A 24,123-nucleotide genomic window follows, 5' to 3' on the forward strand; every position below is an offset into this window, starting at 1 on the left:
GGAGCTCCAAGGTGCTGCCCAAGGATGGCGCCCGAGGCCGCGCCTCATCATCATCATCGTCAACTTTTTCTCCTGCTGCAAGCTCCGCTATCCATATTGGCATCAGTATCGCCAGCACCAGCTTTCTGTGGCTGCCTAAGGCACGGGAGTTGTGGTAGCGTGTTAGTTCGCCGCAGTTGCACCTTTTGTGTGCTGCCATCGAGCGTTGCAATTTTAGAATGATGGGCAAGAACCTTAACAGCTACATGGCTGGGAGTTAGCTCTCGAACACGGCAAGCGTGCAGCGGGCAGGAAATTCGACGTGGCCAAGAAGTGCGTCCGATGATGATGCAACCAAAAAAGAATCAAGCTGAAAAAAGTGCGCTTTCCAAGGCAGGCCGTGCAAGTTTTCCGAACAGGAAGAAGACCTACTCTGCTGTGTGATGGAAGTGCGGAACAACGGCTACGCGTTGACAGCGGACATGCTGCGCGACTTCTTTTGGGATGAGCATGCATCAGAGCACAGCACCAGCTCAGAGTCTGAAGACTCCGCAAGTGACGACTGAACGTAGACTAAATGCTGCTCATTCATCGACTAGTGTGTTTTTACTCAAAAAAATTTTTGCACATTGCGTGTATGGGCCACACCCCGAAAATTGGCCCTCGAATCTGAAAAAAAAAAGTGCGACCCTTACATGCGTTTATACAGTATATACGCACAAGGAAAAAGCCCGATACTGCCATGTCACAAGCATTTGACTCATACTGCCCTGTCTAATTTTGCACAGAAAAAAATGAGTTCAAATTACCAAGACCCCCTAGCCTGTCTTTCTATTCTAACAAGGCTGAAATTTACTTCAGCGTAATGTAGAGGGCTATGAAAAGGGCACCAGGAATTGAAGAAAACAAATGCCACTGAAAGTACATTGGTTAAAGGGGCCCCCGGTGATTTCCTCAGTACCAGTTAATATCATTAAATAGATTTGTCATGCTTTCCAGAGACCAGAGCAAAAAGAATTATCGAAATCGGAGCATGCAAACGAAAGTTATTCCACTCTGAAAATTCGAAATGAAAAGCTCAGACTAAAACGCACTTCACTCGCCCATTTCACTCACCCAGTGCAGAGATTGGGCGCTACCAATCAGAACCGCACCTAGCACACACGCAGCGGAAGCGTGCATGCAGTTGTTTTGTCGGGGCTGTAGACAGCCGCGCATTTTGACGGCGTGTTCCCCCTGTGTACGCGACGCCGTAGTCAGGGCAGGGGTGACTAATGACAAAGGAAGCTCCCCGAAGTTTCTTTTTTAGTCGGACTGGAAGGCTGTGGGCAGTAGCCCCCCTCCCTCCCAAACTCGACTCCCGTCTCCTGTCCGGCCTTTCTCTTCCCAATTCTGGGCAAGGTGTGTCGACTGGCTTTTTTTTTTCGCTGCCATCTTGGTATGGTCACGGCCAGTCTCGATGCGCGCGCTTTCTGATCTGAGCCTCGTTTTTTGAACAGCGCTGGCCGCCACGAAGGTTTGAAGCGGAATGGAAAGTGTCACCCCTAGCTGTATTCTTGTTAGTTTTCGTTCGCTTTCCCTGCTTCTTTCCAGTTTTTGTGGCATGCGAAAAGCTTTCAGTGCTCAGAGACATAATATTTTGGATTCATTTCGCAAGTATAAAGGAACAATATGCAAACTGGACGCCCAACCAATGAGAAATGCAGCGCCCTATCTGGATGCCACCTCATTTCCGCTGCTTCAAATGGCCGCCGCGTTGCGACACCATCGGCTCGAAACAAGCATTTCTAGCGAAGATTAAAATATCAAATATTATGATTTCGGTGATCTCATTGCGCGTTCGGGACTCACAATGTCCCTTACTCTGCATACAAAGAATAAAGACCCCATGCTTTATCTACGTCGCAGGGTACCTTTAAGAGGAGAAAATCGATATGTGCAGGTTGCACGATGTAAAAAAAAAAAGGTAACCCATGCGTCTCAAGATAGATTGCAACCCAAAAAAAATTACACACTAGGTTAGAGTGCAAGCAAGCCAGGTAAGAGTGGGGAATTTGCTGAGACAGGATGGCTGTTACTGGAACAGCCCAGGGCTAACCGGGAGAGGCCTTCGCTTTGCAGGGGACACAATCGGGCAGGTGGGGATGCCAAGCATAGAAATATCCAAGAGCAGTCTTGCAATGCTAGACTCACCGACGAGGGTTTCCTCTCCAAGACGCCGTTGGCACTGGAAGACAAAAAAAGCAATGGCGCACATCAGAATATTGACAAAAGCAATGCAAAACGACACTCTGACCTAAACACTACAGGAGAAAAAAAGGACAAAGTACTGAAGAAAAAGATATGGGGCACCTAAGCAATTCTTATGATGGGTAAATGCGAGAGCAAGTGTAACTGGCTCAGTGGCCCGCAATCACGCTTAAGTAGGCGGTGGCGTCCACCTACAAATCGAGTCAGTTATGAACCTCTTCGTTGAATGAGGAAAGGAAAGGTGCATAAATGGCCCCCTGGGTCAGTGGGCACCTCAGTCTTGCATTGAGGTATGCGGGGGTGGGTATGCCGGAGCCCTATTGCTCAAGGAGGAGGATTGATGACATCATTTGCACGGAGAGTGGTGGCCACGGCTTGCCGATGACAGCGGGATTTTTGCACGATGAACCAAGTAATACTCTCACAATAAAATGGTTGAATAAATCATCCCACAGTGTAAATAAATGACTAGGCAATTCATGACAACCCTTTGTACATTTTTACACCACAGCCCAAGCAGCAGTACCAAGGGACAATCTCCAGCGGCTCCACTACAGAACTCTTCACGACCTCTGGAGCAACCGGTTTTCTGGGAGAAGCGTGGGAGAGCTTAATCCTCATTTGGTTTGGTTTGGTTCTTGCAGTTTGGCGTCCCAAAGCAATTCAGGCTACGAGAGACGTCTCAGTGAGGGGCTCAGGATACATTCAGCCAAGTGGGAGTTCTTCAGCATTGCACAGTATATTGGCCTCTAGCATTCTGCCACCATCAAAACGCTGCTGCTGCGGCCGGGATCAAACCCTCATCTTTCATATCAACGGCCAAGCTGAATCCTCACCTATTTAATGTTTTACAAGCACAGAGCCCTACGGCCAATAAGGCAGCACCCTTCAAACTCTTTTTAAAAGGTCTGTAGAACAGGGCTTCACAAACTGTGTTCCGTAGAAACCTATTCCTAATCATATTAAGACTGCTCGAAGCAAACTGCACTGCTTTAGAGACAGTATTAAATTTGTCCGTTTTTTTTTTACGTGGTGGTGCAGAGAGTCCGCTTCATCCTTTCTGCATGCATTTAAGGCATGAAAGAATAGAAAGAAGTCCACACACGTAGAGTTCCATGACACTTTGTGACAATGATGCCCTCTAAACAGAGAGAATTGAAGAGGGAGTAGGCTGTTCTCTAGCACACCTCCTTTTATAAAATGGCGTGCACAAGAGGATAGCTTACTCCCGTTTTACTACTGCGTAGGTTGTATTTGTGTTTAGAAGGTGGACAGCCCCTGCCATAGAAGCCATGGCACAAAGCAATCATTTCCAAGCGCCCTGCTCTCATGTGCTCATCAGCCAGTGAGACATCCCCACTATATGCTTATGCCCTTAGCTTCTACTGCACAGTGAAAGAAAGTTGTCCCCAGGTAGTACTGTGCTGGGCCCAGCAGGAACAAGTGCAGAGTAAGACAGTGTTCAGTGCACCACGAACAAGACATTTTGAGTGCAATAAAGTAGCAGAACTTGAAGATGGAACTTGCTCGAAATGCCTGTAAATGTTCCCACTGATCGGGCAAAAATGAATTCTCAAGAAATAGTTTGCTACTAATTCCAGGCCATCAGGCATTGGATTCCACACCAGAGGGTCGCGTAAACTACATGCGTAGCCTCCACAACATTGCGCATGAAGTGGACTATGGTGCTTGTGCTTCAAAAGAAAAAGCTCGCAACTGGAAACCAGTGTGACCGTCAGTACAGCCGACCAACTCTAAGCCATCTCCAATATACTTTTCAGCTGAAAATGTACTGAGCATAGGCAGAAACCCACAGCTGAGGACACTGGTCTTCGATGCAGTGAAAAGAGTGGGCTCTGCAGTGAGCCCTTTCCAGCAGGTATGCCTGCTGCCTGCACACCATTTCTTCTGTCTGAACACACCACCATTAAAACAACGCATTGCTGAACACACTGCATCTACTTTGCAAGCTGCTGGTCTCAAACCCCAACTCGTTTCAGAATGGCTTCAATGGCCCGGTACAGTCAAAAAGGACACATTTCAAGTTCTGCCAGGCTGTTTGGTTTGGTTTCATTGGCTTTGCTCCCAGAGATTGGCAGAGTGCCATCAGCAAGCACTGAATGCTTGAATACTTTCTCGGACTGCAGCGCTTACCAGGAATGGCTTCATTTGTAACAGATCGAGCGTGGCTTAAGAGTCTTTTACACACTGAAGGGCTCAATAGGAAACAACTTTTTTTGACAACCTAAGGAGATTCAAGGGTTAAAAATGTATCAAGGCTGTTGGGAAAGCATGCAAGTCTGCATATTTTTTTTGTGGTAACACTTGAGATAGCAGTGGGGCCACGAAATAAAGACACAGCAGCATTCAGACTACTCCACACAGCACTATGCCAGGTGGGAATGACGTTATCAGCTGGCGTGGCACACTTCCAGTGGAGGAAAGCTTCCTCGAATGAAGAAAAATGCCATCCACTGTAAAACCCAAGCTACACTGCCTGCTGAGGGGCAGCGGAAATAATCAAACTGCTGCAGGCGATGTCGTCACTCAGCTTCTCGGTAAGGCACTGCGCCATGTGAAGAAGTCTGAACACTGCTTCAATCGGCAATTACTACGTCCCCGTTTGAAATAGTAAACAGTTTACTTGCAAATGACATCCAGTGCATTTCTCAAAACTCATCTCAAAGTCTGAAAACTGTCAATCAGCTGCGCCTTTAAAGGACGCTGAGTACAAAGTGCAGTTGGCCCATATCTGTATGTGAAGTTGGCATTCTAACAACAGAGACCGGTCTCACTGAAAATTTAGTTTTTATAAGCAATATGAAAGGACGAAAACAATACAGGTGTCGCCATCACCGGCGAATTTCGGAAATAAAATATACGCGCTTCGACAACTGAACTTTTGGCGCAGTTCACAGAAGCTATGCTACACTGCCATTCATTTGAAAACTGTTGCAGCCAGGCACGAGTTTATAAATTTAATATTTTTTCCACCATTCGGTTCAGTTTCCCCAGCTATAAATGCGTATTCTGCTGCCGAACGAACCTTTCCAAGTGTACGCAGAAAAAGAAGCTAAATAATCAGTTTTTACTGAAAACAATAATTCGATGCAGTTATCCTCAGCTGCCCTTTAATACTTTGTAGATCAGCGGACTACATGTGTCCCTCTCATTTCAAGTGCCAACAAACTGAAAACTGTGGACCTACATATTATATATTTGCATACTGAATACTACCAAATTATCAAACAAAGCATTCAGCCTATTTTTACCTTTCGTTAAGAGGCTTTCTTCGTGTTATGCGTGTTTATACAAGCGTGGATGTACAGTTAGACGAGGCCCAGTTTGGCGAGAAAAAAAAAATGTTAAAAACTTATGCTCTTTAGTACCACTCAACTGCCTCATAACACTTCACGACGAAATTCTAATGCAAGTTGTCTCATACACCCAAAAGGCTGGATATGAATATGTACCACATTCGACGTCTTTTTACGAAGTCATTGGTACAACTGTACCCCCTTTTTCTACAAAACCAGTGGATGAAACTGCTTGGAAGTGATGTCATTTCATTCCTAGAGTCACTTTAACTGCAAATTCACCATTTGCATGCTTGTCTCACGTGCATACAGCTTGTGCCTTATAGTAAAGGGCTAAGAGTGCCAGGCCGCACCTTTGAACTGGTCCACGCTCGAGAGGGAGCTCCGCGACTGCCTGGTGGAGGGAGGCTGCCGCTGGGACCATAGGCTCTCGAGGCTTGGAGTCGAGTACATGGACTCGTTGGAAGCCCGGTCCGTCTTGGCCGAAGCCTTTGAGCGCTCACGCAGCTTGGCGTCGCAGAAGCTGACCTGGGCCTGGAGGGAGCGGTTCTGCGCAGAGGAGGTGCAACCGCACAATGGCATACAGAGGCGGCCAAGCTTCGGAAAAAATCCTAACTGCTAAGCGGTTTTCACTCAAAAGTGTCAATTAAAACTCTTATCTGGGCGAGTTGGTTCATAGCTTGAAAGGAGTACGTACTTGCGCGAAAGACGGGACGGAAACAACACAAACGACATGTACAAAGTGCATACATGTCGTTTTGTACATGTCGTTTGTGTTCCCTTGTTTCCACCCCGTCTTTTGCGCAAGTACGTACTCCTTTCAAACTCAAAAGCCGACTACCATTGTCCATCTTTTTTCATCAATTAAATTTGCTGCTGTACGACCACCATTTTATATCACATTTGTTTACAACAACGATTGCAGAGAAAAAAAAAAGGTCCCGAAGTACTATTTGTGCACTGAGATATATGGATAAAGCAAACCACATTTAAGTCTTGGATCATACTAAGGTGCACTTCTGACAACTCAAATTTCTCATAATTCGAAAAAAAATTGGTGGTGCCTCGAAGTTTAAGTTAATGAGAGTCTACTGTGACCATAAACAGTCATAGAATCAATTTTTACAGCGAACAAAAGCTGAATGGAGTGTGTCCTGGTTTGGTTTGGTTTATGGAGTTTAATGTCCCAAAGCGACTCAGGCTATGAGGGACGCCGTAGTGGAGGGCTCCGGAAATTTAGACCACCTGGGGTTCTTTAACGTGCACCATTGACATCGCAGAGTACACAGGCCTCTAGAATTTCGCCTCCATCGAAATTCTAGCCGCCGCGGCCGGGAGAGAGAAAAAACTATTATAAGAGGAATTCGGGGCACGCCCCAGGGTCCCCGCACGACCCCACTGCACTCAAGTGTTTATGTTCCTAAGGTCCATAACACTGGCAGCCCGGCCGGTGGTGATGGTCTGCACAGCCGGGTCCTCCGAGCGTGGCCGGGATCGAACCCGCGTCTTTCGGGTCAGCAGCCGAGCACCATAACCACTGAGCCACCGTGGCTGCGGAGTGTGTCCTCAGTGCCCCGTTAATTACCAGTGTGGATTAGCGAATTAGTTTCCACGCACCTCTGCGGCCAGCTTGTTCCGCTCCTGCTTCATGGTGGCCAACTGCTCACTCTGCTCGGTCAGCTGGGCCTTGAGCGCCGCTATGTCCCTGCTGGAGTGCTCAATGCCCTCCTTCATCTCACCGATGTGCCGCGTCAGGCTGGACAAAAGGAGGAAAGACTGTTTCAACTGCCTCTCCCCTCACGCTGCTACCGCCCGTGATGGAGTTGCTGTAAAGACCGGTACTTACGTCGCCTCGCGCCTCTCGCGCAGAGCCCGCTCGTGGTGGTACTTCTCCTTCCAGGCGGCAACCTCGTCCCTAAGCGCGGCCTCAGTCTTCCTAAGCTCGGCGATCTTCTCCTGGTCCGCGTTTGCAGCGACCACGGCAGCCTGGAGTCTCTTACTGTACCGTTCCGTGGTCGACTGTGAGAGGAGCGAAATGAAAGGAGTGAGCCTGAACATCGTACCACTTCCTCGCCAGCACGCCTTCGCCTACTTAAAAGAAAAAGAGGTTTCTCCTTTTACTGCGTATGATTACTGTCGGTAGTTACGGCATGTCGTGCAGCAACAAAGAATGCAGAACAAGAGGAACGTACGGTCGTCCACAAACTTGTCTAGAGCACTAAAACAGTGCACTCAGTTGTGGATTAACGACAACCGCCACCGCCTAAAGGGCCTGGTGCAGCTTTTGAAGACATCGAACTCAATGGAGATTGGCCAGTGCTACACAGCACTTTTCAGTGAACATCTCGATGGACATAGACCTAAAAGAGGTTCGAAATAGCCATTGGAATCTCAAGGGTGATTGAGAAAAGCCTTGCATTCACCATAGGTTGAAAAAACAACATATAAGAATTCGAAATACAAATACTTGTTTAATGCCAAAATATGAGACAACATTAGCCTGAAAGTTCCCGTCAATGTTTATTCGGTAGTCAAAATGAGAGTTCGCAGAACCTCTGGCAGTCAGATGTAAACAAATAGACGTTATTCTTGTTAGGTGTCGAAGCATTCCACTTCATTTCCATTTTTTTTGCCTCTTAGTGTGCTTTGCGACAACAGAGACCAAAAAATGCCCCACAAATGCTGTAAAGATAGTGGCTATGAACACAACAAAGACAGCCACTGATATGTGCGTGCTTCGCCGAATAAAAATAAAGGCTTCTGAAATGCAGCGTGCATCACTGCCTATCGTTGTAGCCCTGCCATCGCTATCTCTAGGTGGTGCCTAACTGAAGTATTTGAACAGCTTTTTCTGCAAAGGGTTTTAATTAAAATAGCACTTACTCCAACATTTGACTCGTTTTACTCAGCTTCACTTTGTGTTTTTTTTTTCATTGTTGCTACCCCTAGCACCATCTGTCGAATCACATGCTCACTACTCACTCAGTCCTCACTGAAATTTGCTATGTGGCAGTGGTGCATCTGGACGGCCCTCAAAAACTGTAATGGCTATTGACTCAACGGGCACTGAGATTGCCTGTGTAACAGGTGTATTAAATAGCCCATGAGAATGTGAATGCACAATCAGGTCTTGTTTCGAGCGTTCATTCGCTCGTATATGACGCAAGTGTACTGCCCAGTGCACTGTTCGAGTGCTCTAGGCACATGTGTGGACAACTACACAAACCACGCAGTCTGGTTGGTTTGGTTTGGTTTATTGGGGTTTAACGTCCCGAAGCGACTCAGGCCATCAGGGACGCCGTAGTGAAGGGCTCCGGAAATTTCGACCACCTGGGGTTAACGTGCACTGACATCGCACAGTACATGGGCCTCTAGAATTTCGCCTTCATCGAAATTCGGCCGCCGTGGCCGGGATCAAACCCGCGTCTTTCGAGTCAGCAGCCGAGTGCCGTAACCATTGAGCCACCGCGGCGGGTCGCAATCTGGTTGGACTGACTGTGGTAACCAGTCCTTGGTATAGGAGTCATGAGTTTAAATTCCAAGTTTTTTCCACCATTCGGTTCAATTTCCTCAGCTATAAATGCGGATTCTGCTGCTGAACAAACGTTTCCATGCGTACGCCGAAAAAGATAGCTAAATAATCAGTTTGTACTGAGCTGCATGTTACTGCTATACGCAGTAACATGCAGCTGGAGTGGTCTCACAATGTCTGAAATCCGTAATACAACACTCTCCATGCGTTCTATTACGCAGATTAAACGACTTTCAGGAAACTGTGGAACTGTCATATCTCCGTGTGTTACAAAATCTAAAATCTCGCTCAAGTGACGCATTCACTTAATAAAATTCACTTTCAAAAACTAAAGTTAGTTTCCCTGCGAGTTATAAAAACGTCTGTTTTCATTCTGCGAGAGTTAGTTCTGAGACCGTGCGCAGCCAGGCTTTTCGGCATTGAAGAGGCAGTTTTAGACTAGGCACACGAGCGGTCCTGTCCCTGCACGTTAAGTAGACGTCACATGTGCCTCGAAAACGATTCGCACCATAAAGAAAAAAAAAAATGATGTTCGCCTGCGACGCAAATGTGCTGGTGGCACGCTTTCTGCAGCGATGTGTGATCCGCTGGGTGACAACGCGCCGCTCGCTTCCGACTCGCTCGGTGTCACTAGGTCTAGCGTGCTCTGTACAGAAACCGCAGCGGAAAGCACTTTCAAACTAGCTGCCAATTATCTTAGAAATGTCTAACCTTGTTATGGCATCTACATAACTTCATGCTCGTAAGAAAGTACAGCTGATTTCCCCAATGCCTTGGTCAGCGAAGCACTCTGAAGAACAGGCCAGGCAAGCCGCCTTGCACCGACGGCCGCGGGTCGCACGCGCGAAGTAAGAGTCCCAGCCGTAGGTAGAACAGTCATTACAAGTCGTCGTGCTCTCGATCCCATCATTGCGCACATCTCCATCTTAATTCCGATCTGGAACCAGCTTGGTTGACGCACTTTATTGACAGACGTGACTTCGCCAGTCTCTCCCATTCTAGACGGTTCCCGCCAGCCGTAGCACGAAGCGGGGTGTACATATTTTTTCATCATAATCGAGGCTTGTAATGCATTATCCCTGTGGGAGATTCACCAGACCAGTGCCAATTCGTCACAAAATGTTTATCGTCGCTTAACGGGGGACGCATCATCGGGTTCCACTGCAGTCATTGTTAATCATTAGAGCATGAATAATGGAATTGAGTGGGCGAGTTGGTTTTCCATCTTGACTTTGCTGACATCTTGACTAAGCGCTTTGTATGTCTTTCCTTTTCTGTCGTCCTTGTCTTTTTGAGCGCTTTCACTGTCAACATTAGAGCATGAGCAGACTGGAACTTTCGCACCTAGAGAACAATGACAGGAAAGGCGCAACATGGTATGTGATGTTCTGCTTTGGGGGGTTAACCACCATAATAGAGGGCTCTTCTACTATTACTACTTCTACTACTACTAGCTGGTTGATTAGAGACCCTCTGCTCAACAAGCACAGTACAATCAGTAACATCACACATTCAGTGAAATACTGCCTTCTGCACATGCAAGAGAAAAACGTCTTACAAGCAATCTTCAAGGTAAACTGGAAAATGGTCAGTGTCAAACCGTATCAGCTGCATGCATGCTCATGTTATTGGATCTGCAAGTGATGTCCAGATAGTAACAATTTAGATGCTGATTGCAGTCAGGTTTAAAGGGGCACCTGTCAGAAATTTTGAATAGTGGTCTGTCTTGTTTTTTACAGACTTGCCCCTTCGAGGCATGTCCGATCAATATTTGTGGGTTTTATGGTTATGTTTACAATCTCCGGACTCTTATTTAGATATACATGTTTTCCTCGGAAAATGGGAGGGCGGCTTGCTAGAATGCAGTGACAATAGCACTTGTGAATTCTTTGAACAGAACTGCATGGAAGCACTATTTCAGCATGCGGTCTAGCCAAACCATTCCAAAGTACAGTAAAAGCTTCTTAATTCGAATTCCATGGGGACGGCGACGCAGTTTGAATAACAAGTTCGAACTAATGGAAGTGAACAGAATATGCAGTACACTGCAATCAGTAAGCAATCGGGTAACAAGATTACGCTGTTTTGTTCTAAAATGTTCAGTCATCACTTAGTTTTTTTCCGGAATGCAACGGCGAACACCTTAATTCTGTTCACCCATATTTATTATAAGACTTGCTGATGTAACGAATGGCAGAGTGGCAGCAGCAACAGCGCGAATGTTTTCTCCTGCGCGAGCCCAACGCTTCATCGTCCTAGTGCGAAGTTAGGTGGTGGTGCTACAGCCCGAGCTTATCAAAAGGACTCTTCTTCGCCTTCCAAGGTGAAGAGGCAGGCAGCATTTAGCGCATCCCAAATTTCGCATCAGAGTTGCAAATGGCGTGCGACCATCCCACGACTGCCCCTTTTCGGACGAAACGATAGCACAACCTCTGTGGCTTGCAGAATGTAAGGTCGGCGTCGCACGTACGTAGCCCGATTTTCCAGCTTTCCAATCACGAGTCAGACACTACCAAACCAATAAGCGTGCTTTTTGCTGATATCCTGTCTTGATAATGAACCAGCGTCGACCTCACGCATGGTTTCAACCTTCTCTCAAGGTGTTTTGGTGTGATAATTACCACACACGAAGGACATGTCTAAATCGCTACACTGCGTAGTTTAACTGCTACGGCTGCAAATAGTCACATGGAATGTGATGCAAGGGGCGTCAGAGAACCGAGCCAAAGACTCAAATATCACCGAAAGCCCCACTTCATTTCGCGCACGTCAAGTGGGTTTGGATTCAGAGTGCCAGAGACTGAAACATGCCTGATTTTATGCATCTCGCCGCAGGTTGTGCTATGCATCGCTCTACAACTAAAGCTATCACAGCAAGCTACTGCAGCCTTCAATATCAGCGCATATAAAGCACAACGCAAATTTCAGGTGAATAAAGATCTCCGAGGTCATGGAGGTAGTTTCAGATTAAATTGAGAAGCTGCAACGCACCTGTTTTTCTGTGTCTCGCCGCTGGTCGCGTCATTCACCACTCAACAACGAAAGCTATCAGAGCAAGCTAGCCTACTGAAGAGTTTCAAGATGAGCATTTACAAGCAACAGCCAGGTACAAATCTCCGAAATCATGCATAGTTGCTGCCACTAACCCAGAGAGCCTGTAGTCCTTGTTTATCCAGCCTCGTACCAATTTTACCCACTCCACATCTCCAAACAAGCAGCATAGCCTCGCGGGAGCTTTGCCACAAGCACAGGCCACCCCGATGCAGTGGCAAGTAGTTCAAATTATTGGTGGCGCAGCCGACTCATTTTTGAATCGACGGCTATATTTTACACAGATTCCAAGGGAATGTGGACAGACCAAGTTGTACAGTTCAAGTTATCCAGAAATTCGAATTAATAGGGTTTGAAGTAACGAGCTTTCACTGCACAGGCTCCAAACTGCTTCAAACTGCACTACAGACTGCAACCTGCTCAGAGAAAATGTGCCTGGACATCAATGACATAAAACGAATTGAGCAGTAAAAAATTAAAAAAAAAGGCAGTACATGCAAAGAAGCAGAGAGTCCTACCTTCAGTTCGTACTTTAGGCCTTCGTTCTTGTTCTCGAGTATCTTGCAAGTCATGTGCAGTTCGTTGGTCTTGTTCTCGAGCATCTTGCACTTTGTGCGCAGATCGTCGTTCTTGGCAGTGGCTTTCCGAACCTCATTGGTCTGGTTTGAGAGGACTGCCTCGAGCCGTTCTTTATCTGCTCCAAGTTGAGCGACTTCGGCAGCAGACTCTGCAGCTGCAATCGCGCTGGTGTCGTGCGCCTGTTTCAACTCATCCAATTCCTGTTGCAGCCGCGCATTCTCCGCGACCTCGGCGGTGAGCTCGTCGATCTGCTGCTTCAGCGACTCCTTGTTTGCGTCGCGCTCCTTGACGCACTCGTAGTAGTCATCCTCGGCTTTCTTCTGGAGCTGCAGCTGGCAGTTCAGCTTCACCTCGAGGTCGCCGATGCGGTCCTCCAGCGCCTGATTCTGGTGCTTGAGCACACCCTGTTTTTCCTCCAGTTCCCTGGCCATTGCCGCCAGCACCTCCATCTCAGCACGGGTGGACACAACCTCGCGTTCCCTGAGCGTCAGTTTTTCGCTCGTGTCGGAGAGCACGCTCTTCAAGCTGGCGCATTCCTGCTGCAGCTGCTCAACGACACCCGTCAGGTGGCTCCGGTCTTTCTCGCAGTGCTCCAATCTTTGCTTGAAATCATCCGCGGCACGCGTGGTGGCAATGCAGGCCTCGTTGAGGGACCTCGATGCGTTCTCCGCTGTGCCGAGTGATGAGTGCAAGAACTCTTTTTCGAGGTTGAGCCTCGTGATTGCCTGTTGAAGAACGGAGACCTCATGCCTCAAAGACTCCACTTGTGCGGCAGCCTTGCTGAGTTGAGCCTGCCCAGCTTGCAGCTGGTCCTTGCATGCAGCTGCGAAAGAGTCCAGGCTGGCATTGCTGGTCCTGAGAAGCTGTTCCCGCTCCTCAGAAGCAGCAAGTTTAGCACTGACAGCAGAAACCTCGTCCTGAAGGGCAGTAAAAGCAGCGGTCTTCTCCGACAACTCCAGCTCAGCTGCTCGCTTTTCTGCAACTGCAGCATCGAAGTTGCCCTTGGTCTCTTCAAGACGGCTGCGAAGCTCAGAGTTGCCACGAGTGATTTCCTGGATGTCTGTTTCGAGGCATCTTGTTTTGTTACTGGACTCCTGCAAAGCATCGTTCAGTGTCATATTTTTGGAAGAAAGCTCTTCAATAAAGGAAGCTTGCTCGGCACACTTCTCTTCAAGCTCACGTGCTGCTTTCTGTTCTTGTTCCAAGTGAGCCTCAAGTGCTTTCTTTTCTGCAGAGTGATTTTGAATGCACTGTTGAAGCCGGCCCGATTCCTCCGCCATCTTCTCACATTGTTCGTCCTTCGCACACAGTTCACTGTTCAGCTCTCTGTGAGACTGAGTGAGAGCAGTCAACTGGCTTCCAAGTTGATCATTTTCTTCGCTAAGGTTCAAGACACTGGCATGAAGCTGCTTCAGCTCGGACTCAAGAACAACGATCTTGTCAGCCAGAGCCTGCTTCTCTTCGCACAGCCTGCCAGCAGTGTTTTTGTGCTCCTCAGCCTGGTGCTGCAGAGAAGCTGTCATCGCCGTGTACTCCTGGCGCGCCAGATCGAACTTTGCGATAAGAGCTGAATGCGCTGCCTGCATATTTTCCGTGATCTTCACAGCTGCGTCCTTCCCTTCCATAGCTGCTTTCAGCTGGGCCTCCCGTTCGCTCAGCTGAAGGCGAAGCTGACAGCAGAGTTCTTCCAGGTGGCGCTGGGACGCCTCCAGCTCTTGCACGCGTGCCTGAAGTTCCTCCACAGTGAAGCTAGCATGCTCGAGTTTGTCCCGCGCTTCCGCGAGCTGTATCAGCTGGTCAGCTTTTTCGTGCTCTACTCTGCTCAACATTTCTTGCAACTCTGCGCAACGAGAAACACTCTCCGCCAGCTTCGAGCGTGTGGCTGCGGTGAGCTCTTCCAGCTTTGCATTCTCCTCTTGACTGGCCGCCAGCTGAGACTGAAGGGACTGCCCTTTCTGAACTTCTTCGCACAGCTTCGCTGTAAGCTGCTTCGCCGCCTCTTCCAAAGATTGCACCATTGCAAGCTCCTCGGACAGTGCTTTCTCGTGCCTCTCATTTTCGCCCGCCATCTTGTGCAGCCGGCTCAGGTGGTCCGCCTTCTCCGCCTCCGACGAGAGCAAGGCTGCGTTCAGCTGCTCGTTGGACTTGAGCAACTCTTTGTTCGCGGCCTCGTAGCTGGTGGACTTAGCATCGATTATGGTGATCTGTTGGTCTTTACCAGCAAGCTCCAGCCTCAGATCTTCCATATGGTTAACTTGGATGGAAAGCTCAGACTCTAGCTTTGCAGCTGCTGTCTTTGATGCCTGCAGCTCTGCCTCTAGACCGGCAACGTGACCGTCTAGTTGGGAGCAGTGCTGGCAGAGTTGAGACACCTCTGCGGTGAGGTTGACTTTCATCTGCTCCAGCTGCAAGATGGTGGTCTTCAGAGCATTGGTGTCTGTCTGGAACTTTGCGGTCACTGCTTGAAGCTCATTCTGTGAAATGTGAGCATATTCGAAAAACAACAGTATTGGTATTGGCATGAGGGGTGTAACATCCCAAAGCACAACAAGTCTGGAGGAGGTGCACCGTAGTGGAGGGCTCCGGATTAATTTAGACCACCTGGGGATCTTTAACGTGCATCGGCATCCCAGTGCTTGTGTTTGCCTCCATCAAAATGTGTCTGCCACAGCCTAAATTTACAGAGTGGGTGTGTTAAAAAAAAATTATCAGAAGGTGTACAGACCAATGTGCAGTCAAATATAAAACAGCCCCCACACAACTGCTCATCAGAGTTCTAAGAGACTTGTGCTTACACTTCACAAACCTTTCTTTTACCCTTCAAGTTATAGAAAGAAAGGAAAGCACATGCAAGAGCAGCCAAGCAATAAAACACACATTGAATAAAAAAAAGTTAAACCAGAAAATATAGCAGTGCGAACACTCAAACTCCAATGGGGACCAGTTTTTCATCACAAGAGAGCTGTGTTCCAAGAGCAAAAACATTGGCACAAGCTATTAAAGATGTAATAGAGAATTTTGAGTTCAACTTTTTATCATGGGAACTCGATCTACACGCTTTGAGCATTCTTACAAACTTCGAATTAATATCCTGTGTAGCCGATTTCCCTTAAAGGGGCCACGACAGGGTTTTTCTTCATATTGCAATTTTGCACTTCAGCCATTAATACAAGAGCCTCCGATTCAATTTCCGAAATTTGGGTGCCCAGGGCGCACTGTATATTCGAAACAATGCGATTGAAACTGAGACCAGGAAGTTCCTCCCACCGGCAGCGACCGCGATACTGAAGGCTCTCGTGACGTCACTAGGGAATACACGGAGCAACGTCGTCTGCTGTCGATGCAATGAGGCAGCGAGGTCTCTTTGTCCCATGTACTTTCACGGGCGATCGCAGTAGCAGCCGTCCCTCAAAAATGAGTGACCAGGGCCGCAAAAGCGATAACAGTAACAGTTTTCCGGGTAGGGTCGGTCACACTAGGCCGATGCGATGTCGATCGACGGTCGGTGGCTTGGTCTGTATGCAGATGCCGTCGCTGACGCACCGGTACATCACGCTGGAACCGACGACGACGCCAGCACGGCCAACGACCACGTATCGTAGTAGTGTAAACAGCGAGCTTCGGTGAACTTTTGCCAGATTCTTGAACTTCAGTGGACAAAAGACCGCCGGCCTTGCCCCTTTTGTGACGAGGCCTAGTGAGTCCGCAGGATTCGTATGTGTGATTTCGGTGATTGCAGAGCCTGAATTGACAGCTCTTAGCGCGTACTAATAGCCTTTGAGCGTAGTTTTGGCTACAGTGACTTCAAAGCGACGACTGCCTACATCGCAGGGCGCCCGTACAGTAAGGGAGAAGTGCCGATGTGACCCGGTCTGCAGAGCATGTGAGTTGAAGGTCGGCAGCCGGCGGCAGTGGTCGGTGTCGACTGTGGACAATTAATTTGGCTGTTTTCATTGATGCAAATGGTGTCCAAATGTAATTTCAGGTAAAGTGATTTAAAACTAGGTATTGGTGACATCGGAGGAAGCAGATACAATCAGCAATAAGCGCCGTACGTAGGCGAGGCGTTTCCCAAGCAGGCGATAGCAGCATCGGCTCTTGTTGCAGCGTTATCGTAGTGTGTAAATGAGTTAAACTACATTTTCTAAGCAAGAGTACATAATATTTAAGATATGGAGAGCCCACCTTGCATCATGCCAAGCAAACGATCACTACTCCATGCACAGCTATGTAAACAACCTCAGTGCGGGGCTGCAGTAATGGCAATCGTCGCATTCCTGGTGGACTTGGCGCAGGCAGGGTAAATGCTAAATGATGCACTATTATCTTGAAGCACTCATTTAGGAGCCGGCGACTATTCCTCGGTGCGGGCAGTGAAACATTTGAGTCACGTTGGCTTCTGTTAGCGGCTTGGTTCTGCAAAAGGGTTCTACGAGCCGAAAGAAATGCATATACGACTTGCACACATGCACACACACGTGCAGCGGGGAGGTAGTCGCATTTGGCACTTTTCTCTGCTCCTTTCGTGCTGCAAGCTTACTCTGGTGCCACCGTCTGATAATTTGAGTTTATTGAGCCAACGAATAGCGGGCAAGAACAGCCAGCGACAGATCGCCACGCCGCTCGCTGCACACATCGGCGAAAGCATGCATGTAACGTGCCGTTTTTCCCATACGGGAGCACTTCACTGCTTCCAAGTGTAAATAATAAAGCAGGAGTGGACCGATTTCTCTTTCCGCAATAATTAGAAAACAAGAACCACGAGCAAGTCCGTGTACCTAAGAGTCACTAAGCTTGCGCACTAAGCTGAAGGTTTCCGAAAAGAAAATGCGAAAAATGAATTTTATTTTGCTAAGCTAAAAGAAAAAAAACTTTTCGAGCAACTGCCATCCACGGTGTGCATGCAAAGCACCTTAACGCAGCGAACAGTGCGCAGCAGACGACGCGGGGCGAGATGCCCTTGTGACGTCGGCGACCAGAGGTTGCCAGACTAGCAAGTGCAAGTGTCTAGCATGACAAACTGAAAAAAAATTCGCTTTAAAAATATTGATGCGGGTAGCCGACGACAAAGAGCGATGGCACGAGTGCGAAGAGTAGAAGACGACAACGAAGTTCGGACTGTGTTCTCAGTGCCGCTCGCAGCTGTTCTTGTCTATTTGTAAATATCTGTAAATATATTCTTTTCCGCAACATATTTGGTGGAGGTGCGGATTTCCCCTACGTCTACCGACGACGGAGCTCCGCAGCGGCCGCCAGTTGCCTTCACTCATCATGACCCACGACGCCGCCCAGCAAACCTCAGCCCCGGCCATGACATCACTCATTCTTTCTCCCCCTCGTGACCCTGGGACATTTTCTGGTACCGACAACACTGACGTCGACGACTGGATCAACATGTACGAGCGAGTGAGTACCTACAACCGCTGGGATCCGACCCTTATGCTCGCAAATGTAATATTCTATCTAAAAGACACCGCCCGGGTATGGTATGAGACACACGAAGACCATCTGACCAGCTGGGACGTGTGCAAAGAGAAACTCCGCGAATTGTTTGGACGGCCGCTCGGCCGAACGCTTGCCGCTAAGAAGGACCTCGCCTCCCGAGCTCAAACATCTACGGAGTCTTATGTGTCGTACATTCAAGATGTGCTGGCCCTCTGTCACAAAGTTGACGCCAACATGCCCGAGTCTGACAAAGTCGGCCACGTGTTGAAGGGAATCGCCGACGATGCCTTCAACTTGCTCGTATACAAGAGCTGCACTACAGTCGACGGAATTATTAAGGAATGTCGACGCTTCGAGGAAGCCAAAAGCAGGCGTATTAGCCAGCCGTACACACGCCTCCCCAACACGGCTGCGACTTCTTCATGTGAAGACCTGCGACACCGGGCAACTCCAGCGCCCCCAGAAAATGTGACCAGCATCATCCGACGCGAGCTCGAAGCTATGTCCCCTGCCCCCCAGCATCTACGTGATGGCGACACCCACTTACCTACCATCTCTCTGGTACAAGCTGTCGTCCGCCAAGAGCTTGCCAACCTTGGTTTCCAGCCCGTCAGCCCTGTACGGTCTTCACCACCACCCGAAATCACTGCGATTGCTCCTGGACGACCATCGTACTTCACTCCACGTCGCCGAAACCCTAACGACTGGCGGACAACCGACGACAGGCCCATTTGTTTCCATTGCCACCGCATTGGCCACATCTCCCGCCACTGTCGAAATTATTGGTCCCGTCGCAGCACATACCGTCCTCTCAGCTCCCACCGCGACGACGAACAGCCCAGCCACTACACGCCCCCTCCAGCCCAGCACAGTGCTTCAGTCGACGGCCAGATTCCCCGCTCCAGCCGCTCCCCGTTCCCCCTGCGTCGCCAGTCTCGTTCGCCCCAACGCCGTCGCTCCTCTCCTGGCCCCTACGGACGCTCGCAAGCGGAAAACTAGACGCTGCAGTGTCTGGAGGTGATGCTGCAGTACAGCCCCAGTCCCAAAATCCTCGATTAGCCCTTCGCGCACACCATAATTTGCTCGCTATTCATGTCGATGGAGTGCCTGTGAGAGCCCTGATCGATACAGGCGCGCACGTATCCGTCATGAGTTCAGCCCTACGACGCCGCCTCCGAAAAGTACTGACCCCTGCACCCAAAGCCGTTCTCCGCGTTGCCGACGGCGGAACTGCTCATGTTGTTGGACTATGCACAGCCCGTGTGACCATATCCGGCCGCCATACATCCGTTCTGTTCTCTGTTCTGGACCAGTGCCCTCATGAAGTCATTCTTGGCCTCGACTTCCTGTCTGAGCATTCAGCCCTCATTGACTGCGCCACTAATGTTGTTCAGCTTGACCTTCCTCTTTCTGCTGAGTCGCCGTCCCCAGTTATACACCGTCTTTGTGCTGTCGACTTTGTCCGTCTATCGCCTCAAGCCGCAACTTACATTTCTTTCTCATCTGTTCCCCCTGTACCTGATGGTCACTACGTAGTCACTCCGGAACTTGACGTCGCCCTGACGCGCAGCATTGCGCTTCCACACATTGTATTTACAATGTCGGCCAACCGAGCGTGCCTTCCGGTCCTGAACTTCGGTTCATCCATCCAACCGCTCCCGCAAGGCATCTCACTCGCCACGCTGTGCCCTGCTGCCGAATGTGTGATATCAGTGGTGGACAGCTGCTTACCTTCCACTCAGCAATGCCGGTTGCCTGCGGCCCCATCAACAGCGAACCCAACGGACGACTACGCCGACATGATCGCTTCTGACCTACCGCCGATGCAAGCTCGCGATCTTAGGTGCCTCTTATCTTTCCGCGACATCTTCGACTTTGATAGCCGTGTTTTGGCTCGGACCTCTGTGGTGACGCATCACATAAACACCGGTGATTCCGCTCCTCTCCGCAGACGTCCGTACCGAGTGTCCAGCGCCGAACGCACCGTCATAAATCAAGAGGTGGACAAGATGCTCGCAAAAGACATCATCGAGCCCTCGTCAAGTCCTTGGGCTTCACCAGTTGTCCTGGTGAAAAAGAAGGATGGCAGCTGGCGCTTCTGCGTTGATTATCGGCACCTCAACCGCATCACAAAAAAAGACGTATATCCACTCCCAAGGATCGATGATGCCTTAGATTGCCTCCACGGCGCCAAATATTTCTCTTCAATTGATCTTCGATCGGGGTACTGGCAAATTGCCGTTGATGAAAAGGACCGCGAGAAGACCGCCTTCGTGACGCCTGATGGCTTATACCAGTTTAAAGTCATGCCGTTCGGCCTCTGTAACGCCCCGGCTACCTTCGAACGAATGATGGACTCCCTTCTTCGTGGCTTTAAATGGTCCACCTGCCTCTGTTACCTAGACGATGTTGTGGTTTTCTCGCCTACTTTTGCCACGCACCTCGAGCGCCTCTCTAATATTCTGACAGTGTTTCGTAACGCCGGACTTCAGCTGAACTCATCGAAATGCAAGTTCGGTCGTCGCCAACTCACTATTCTCGGACACCTCGTTGACGCTTCTGGTGTACGCCCAGATCCCATCAAAATTCAAGCTGTGAAGGACTTTCCTCTTCCAAGGTTGTCGAAAGATGTGCGCAGCTTTGTCTGCTTGTGCTCATATTTTCGCCGTTTTATCAAAGATTTCGCCGGCATCGCTCGTCCCCTCACCGATCTTCTGAAGAACGACACCCCCTTTACCTGGGGCCCTGCTCAAGAGAACTCATTTTCATCTCTCGTCCATTTGCTGACCACTCCGCCCATCTTAGCACATTTTGACCCGTCGTCTCCCACAGAGGTTCGCACCGACGCCTCCGGATATGGCATCGGCGCCGTCCTAGCCCAACGTCAACAGGGTCAAGATCGAGTCATCGCTTATGCCAGCCGCCTACTTTCAGCCGCAGAGCAAAATTACACCATTACTGAGCGCGAGTGTCTTGCCCTTGTCTGGGCAGTAGCTAAATTCAGACCCTACCTGTTCGGCCGTTCATTCGCTGTTGTCACTGATCACCACGCTCTCTGTTGGTTGTCTTCACTAAAAGATCCCACCGGTCGCCTTGGTCGCTGGGCATTGCGCCTCCAAGAATACTCATACTCCGTCGTGTACAAGTCAGGGCGCCATCACCAGGACGCTGACTGCTTATCCCGATACCCTGTGGAACCACCTGACCTAGAGGACGCTGAGACCCTCCCCTGCCTCTTAGCTATCTCCGATCTTGCTGATATTGCCAACGAACAGCGTCACGACTCATCTTTACGACCTATCTTTGATGGCATCCGTTCTGCAAACCGATCTCCGTCTCTGAACCTTTATGTGCTCCAGAACGGCATTTTGTATCGCCGAAACCTACGCTCCGATGGCCCTCCGCTCCTGCTCGTGATACCCAAACGTCTACGCTCTTCTGTCCTTGCAGAACTGCACGATCTGCCGACAGCCGGTCACCTTGGCGTGTCCCGCACGTACGCTCGGGTGCGGCATCGCTTCTTTTGGCCTGGTCTTTATCGTTCCGTCAAGCGTTACGTGGCCGCTTGCGACCTGTGTCAACGTCGGAAAAGGCCCTCCACTCTGCCTGCCGGTCTTCTGCAACCCATCGACATACCTCCTGAACCTTTTCACCGTGTTGGCCTCGACCTTCTTGGCCCTTTTCCGACGTCCCTCTCCGGCAACAAGTGGATCGCTGTCGCAACTGATTATACGACTCGGTACGCCATCACGCGTGCTTTGCCGTCCAGCTGCGCTACCGATGTTGCCAATTTTCTTCTGCAAGACGTCATCCTTCACCACGGCGCCCCTCGTCAACTGCTCACCGACCGCGGTCGTTATTTTCTATCCAGAGTAGTTCACGACATTCTTCGTTCGTGTGACACGCAGCACCAGCTCGCGACAGCTTACCACCCACAAACCAACGGGCTTACGGAAAGGTTCAACCGCACGCTCACCGACATGTTAGCCATGGAAACTTCGGGGATTGTAGTTTAACGTGTTGGGAATTATATGCAATCAGCAGGGTATGTGCGAAAATAGGTTGTCGTGGCCGCTTTAAAACGGATTAAACGTCCCAGCTCCAGCCTTTTATTTTTTTTAACCTCACTGCAGAGTGTAGCAGGGGTCAACCAACATTGTTGTCAAGGCAAAAAGCATGTTCAACAAATATGTAGAAATTTTAGCAATTATTGCTTACATTGCAGACAAAAAAAGTAATACAAATTACTTTGGGCGCTTTCATGGATTACATTATTTTCATTGGCAATCGCAGTTCATGCATAGTTTTATTTCAGAGGCCTTAATTTGCGGCTATGTTGTCTACGACGAGCTATTTATTCACAAAACTGCAAAAACCAATTTAAAAAAACTGCCGGTAGTTTAGCATTGGTAACCAAGAAATATTGCGTGGTTAAGTTTGAAAGTTCGTTTCTTTTCGTGAATTGCACACAGATGGAAGCTGATGAAGGCAACGACATGCACTACACAGCTCAAGAGTCCAGCAGTTTAACACGAGGCATGAACGGCTGTGGTGATACCTTAGTGCTTTCGTGCACTGGCCAGCATTGTGTGGTTAGGATTGAAAGTGCATTTCTTTTCGTGACTTGCACACAGATGGAAGCTGATGAAGGCAACGACATGCACTACACAGCTCAAGAGTGCAGCAGTTTAACACGAGGCATGAACGGCTGTGGTGATACCTTAGTGCTTTCGTGCACTGGCCAGCATTGTGTGGTTAGGATTGAAAGTTCGTTTCTTTTCGTGACTTGCACACAGATGGAAGCTGATGAAGGCAACGACATGCACTACACAGCGCAAGAGTGCAGCAGTTTAACACGAGGCATGAACGGCTGTGGTGATACCTTAGTGCTTTCGTGCACTGGCCAGCGTTGTGTGGTTAGGATTGAAAGTGCATTTCCTTTCGTGACTTGCACACAGATGGAAGCTGATGAAGGCAACGACATGCCCTACACAGCTCAAGAGTGCAGCAGTTTAACACGAGGCATGAACGGCTGTGGTGATACCTTAGTGCTTTCGTGCACTGGCCAGCGTTGTGTGGTTAGGATTGAAAGTGCATTTCCTTTCGTGACTTGCACACAGATGGAAGCTGATGAAGGCAATGACATGCCCTACACAGCTCAAGAGTGTGGTAGTTTAACACAAGGCGTGAAAGGCTGTGGTGATACCTTAGTGCTTTCGTGCACTGGCCAGCGTTGTGTGGTTAGGATTGAAAGTGCATTTCCTTTCGTGACTTGCACACAGATGGAAGCTGATGAAGGCAATGACATGCCCTACACAGCTCAAGAGTGCAGCAGTTTAACACGAGGCATGAATGGCTGCGGTGATACCTTAGTGCTTTCGTGCACTGGCCAGCATTGTGTGGTTAGGATTGAAAGTGCATTTCCTTTCGTGACTTGCACACAGATGGAAGCTGATGAAGGCAATGACATGCCCTACACAGCTCAAGAGTGCAGCAGTTTAACACGAGGCATGAACGGCTGTGGTGATACCTTAGTGCTTTCGTGCACTGGCCAGCATTGTGTGGTTAGGATTGAAAGTGCATTTCCTTTCGAGACTTGCACACAGATAGAAGCTGATGAAGGCAATGACATGCCCTACACAGCTCAAGACTGCAGCAGTTTAACACTAGGCATGAACGGCTGTGGTGATACCTTAGTGCTTTCGTACACTGGCCAGCATTGTGTGGTTAGGATTGAAAGTTCGTTTCCTTTCGTGACTTGCACACAGATGGAAGCTGATGAAGGCAATGACATGCCCTACACAGCTCAAGAGTGCAGCAGTTTAACACGAGGCATGAACGGCTGTGGTGATACCTTAGTGCTTTCGTGCACTGGCCAGCATTGTGTGGTTAGGATTGAAAGTGCATTTCCTTTTGTGACTTGCGCACAGATGGAAGCTGATGAAGGCAACAACATGCACTACACAGCGC

At 49.1% G+C, this 24,123-nt stretch overlaps 1 protein-coding gene across 2 annotated transcripts in view; it reads right to left on the reverse strand.

Annotated features, from left to right (window-relative positions):
- LOC149338922 (uncharacterized) overlaps positions 1–24,123 on the reverse strand; it is an 80,105-nt gene that overhangs the window by 12,950 nt on the left and 43,032 nt on the right. For both annotated transcript variants that reach the window (XM_089547819.1, XM_089547818.1), the window contains exons 10-14: positions 12,648–15,182; positions 7,393–7,565; positions 7,164–7,302; positions 5,900–6,095; positions 2,173–2,206 (exon numbers count right to left, since the gene is read on the reverse strand). In XM_089547819.1, coding sequence (XP_089403945.1) covers positions 2,173–2,206; positions 5,900–6,095; positions 7,164–7,302; positions 7,393–7,565; positions 12,648–15,182 — 3,077 coding nt within the window. The remainder of the gene's footprint in view (positions 1–2,172; positions 2,207–5,899; positions 6,096–7,163; positions 7,303–7,392; positions 7,566–12,647; positions 15,183–24,123) is intronic.

This window comes from Amblyomma mixtum, chromosome 6 (genome assembly GCF_055824585.1).
Source record: "Amblyomma mixtum isolate Tamu chromosome 6, ASM5582458v1, whole genome shotgun sequence".
Classification (NCBI taxonomy): domain Eukaryota; kingdom Metazoa; phylum Arthropoda; class Arachnida; order Ixodida; family Ixodidae; genus Amblyomma; species Amblyomma mixtum.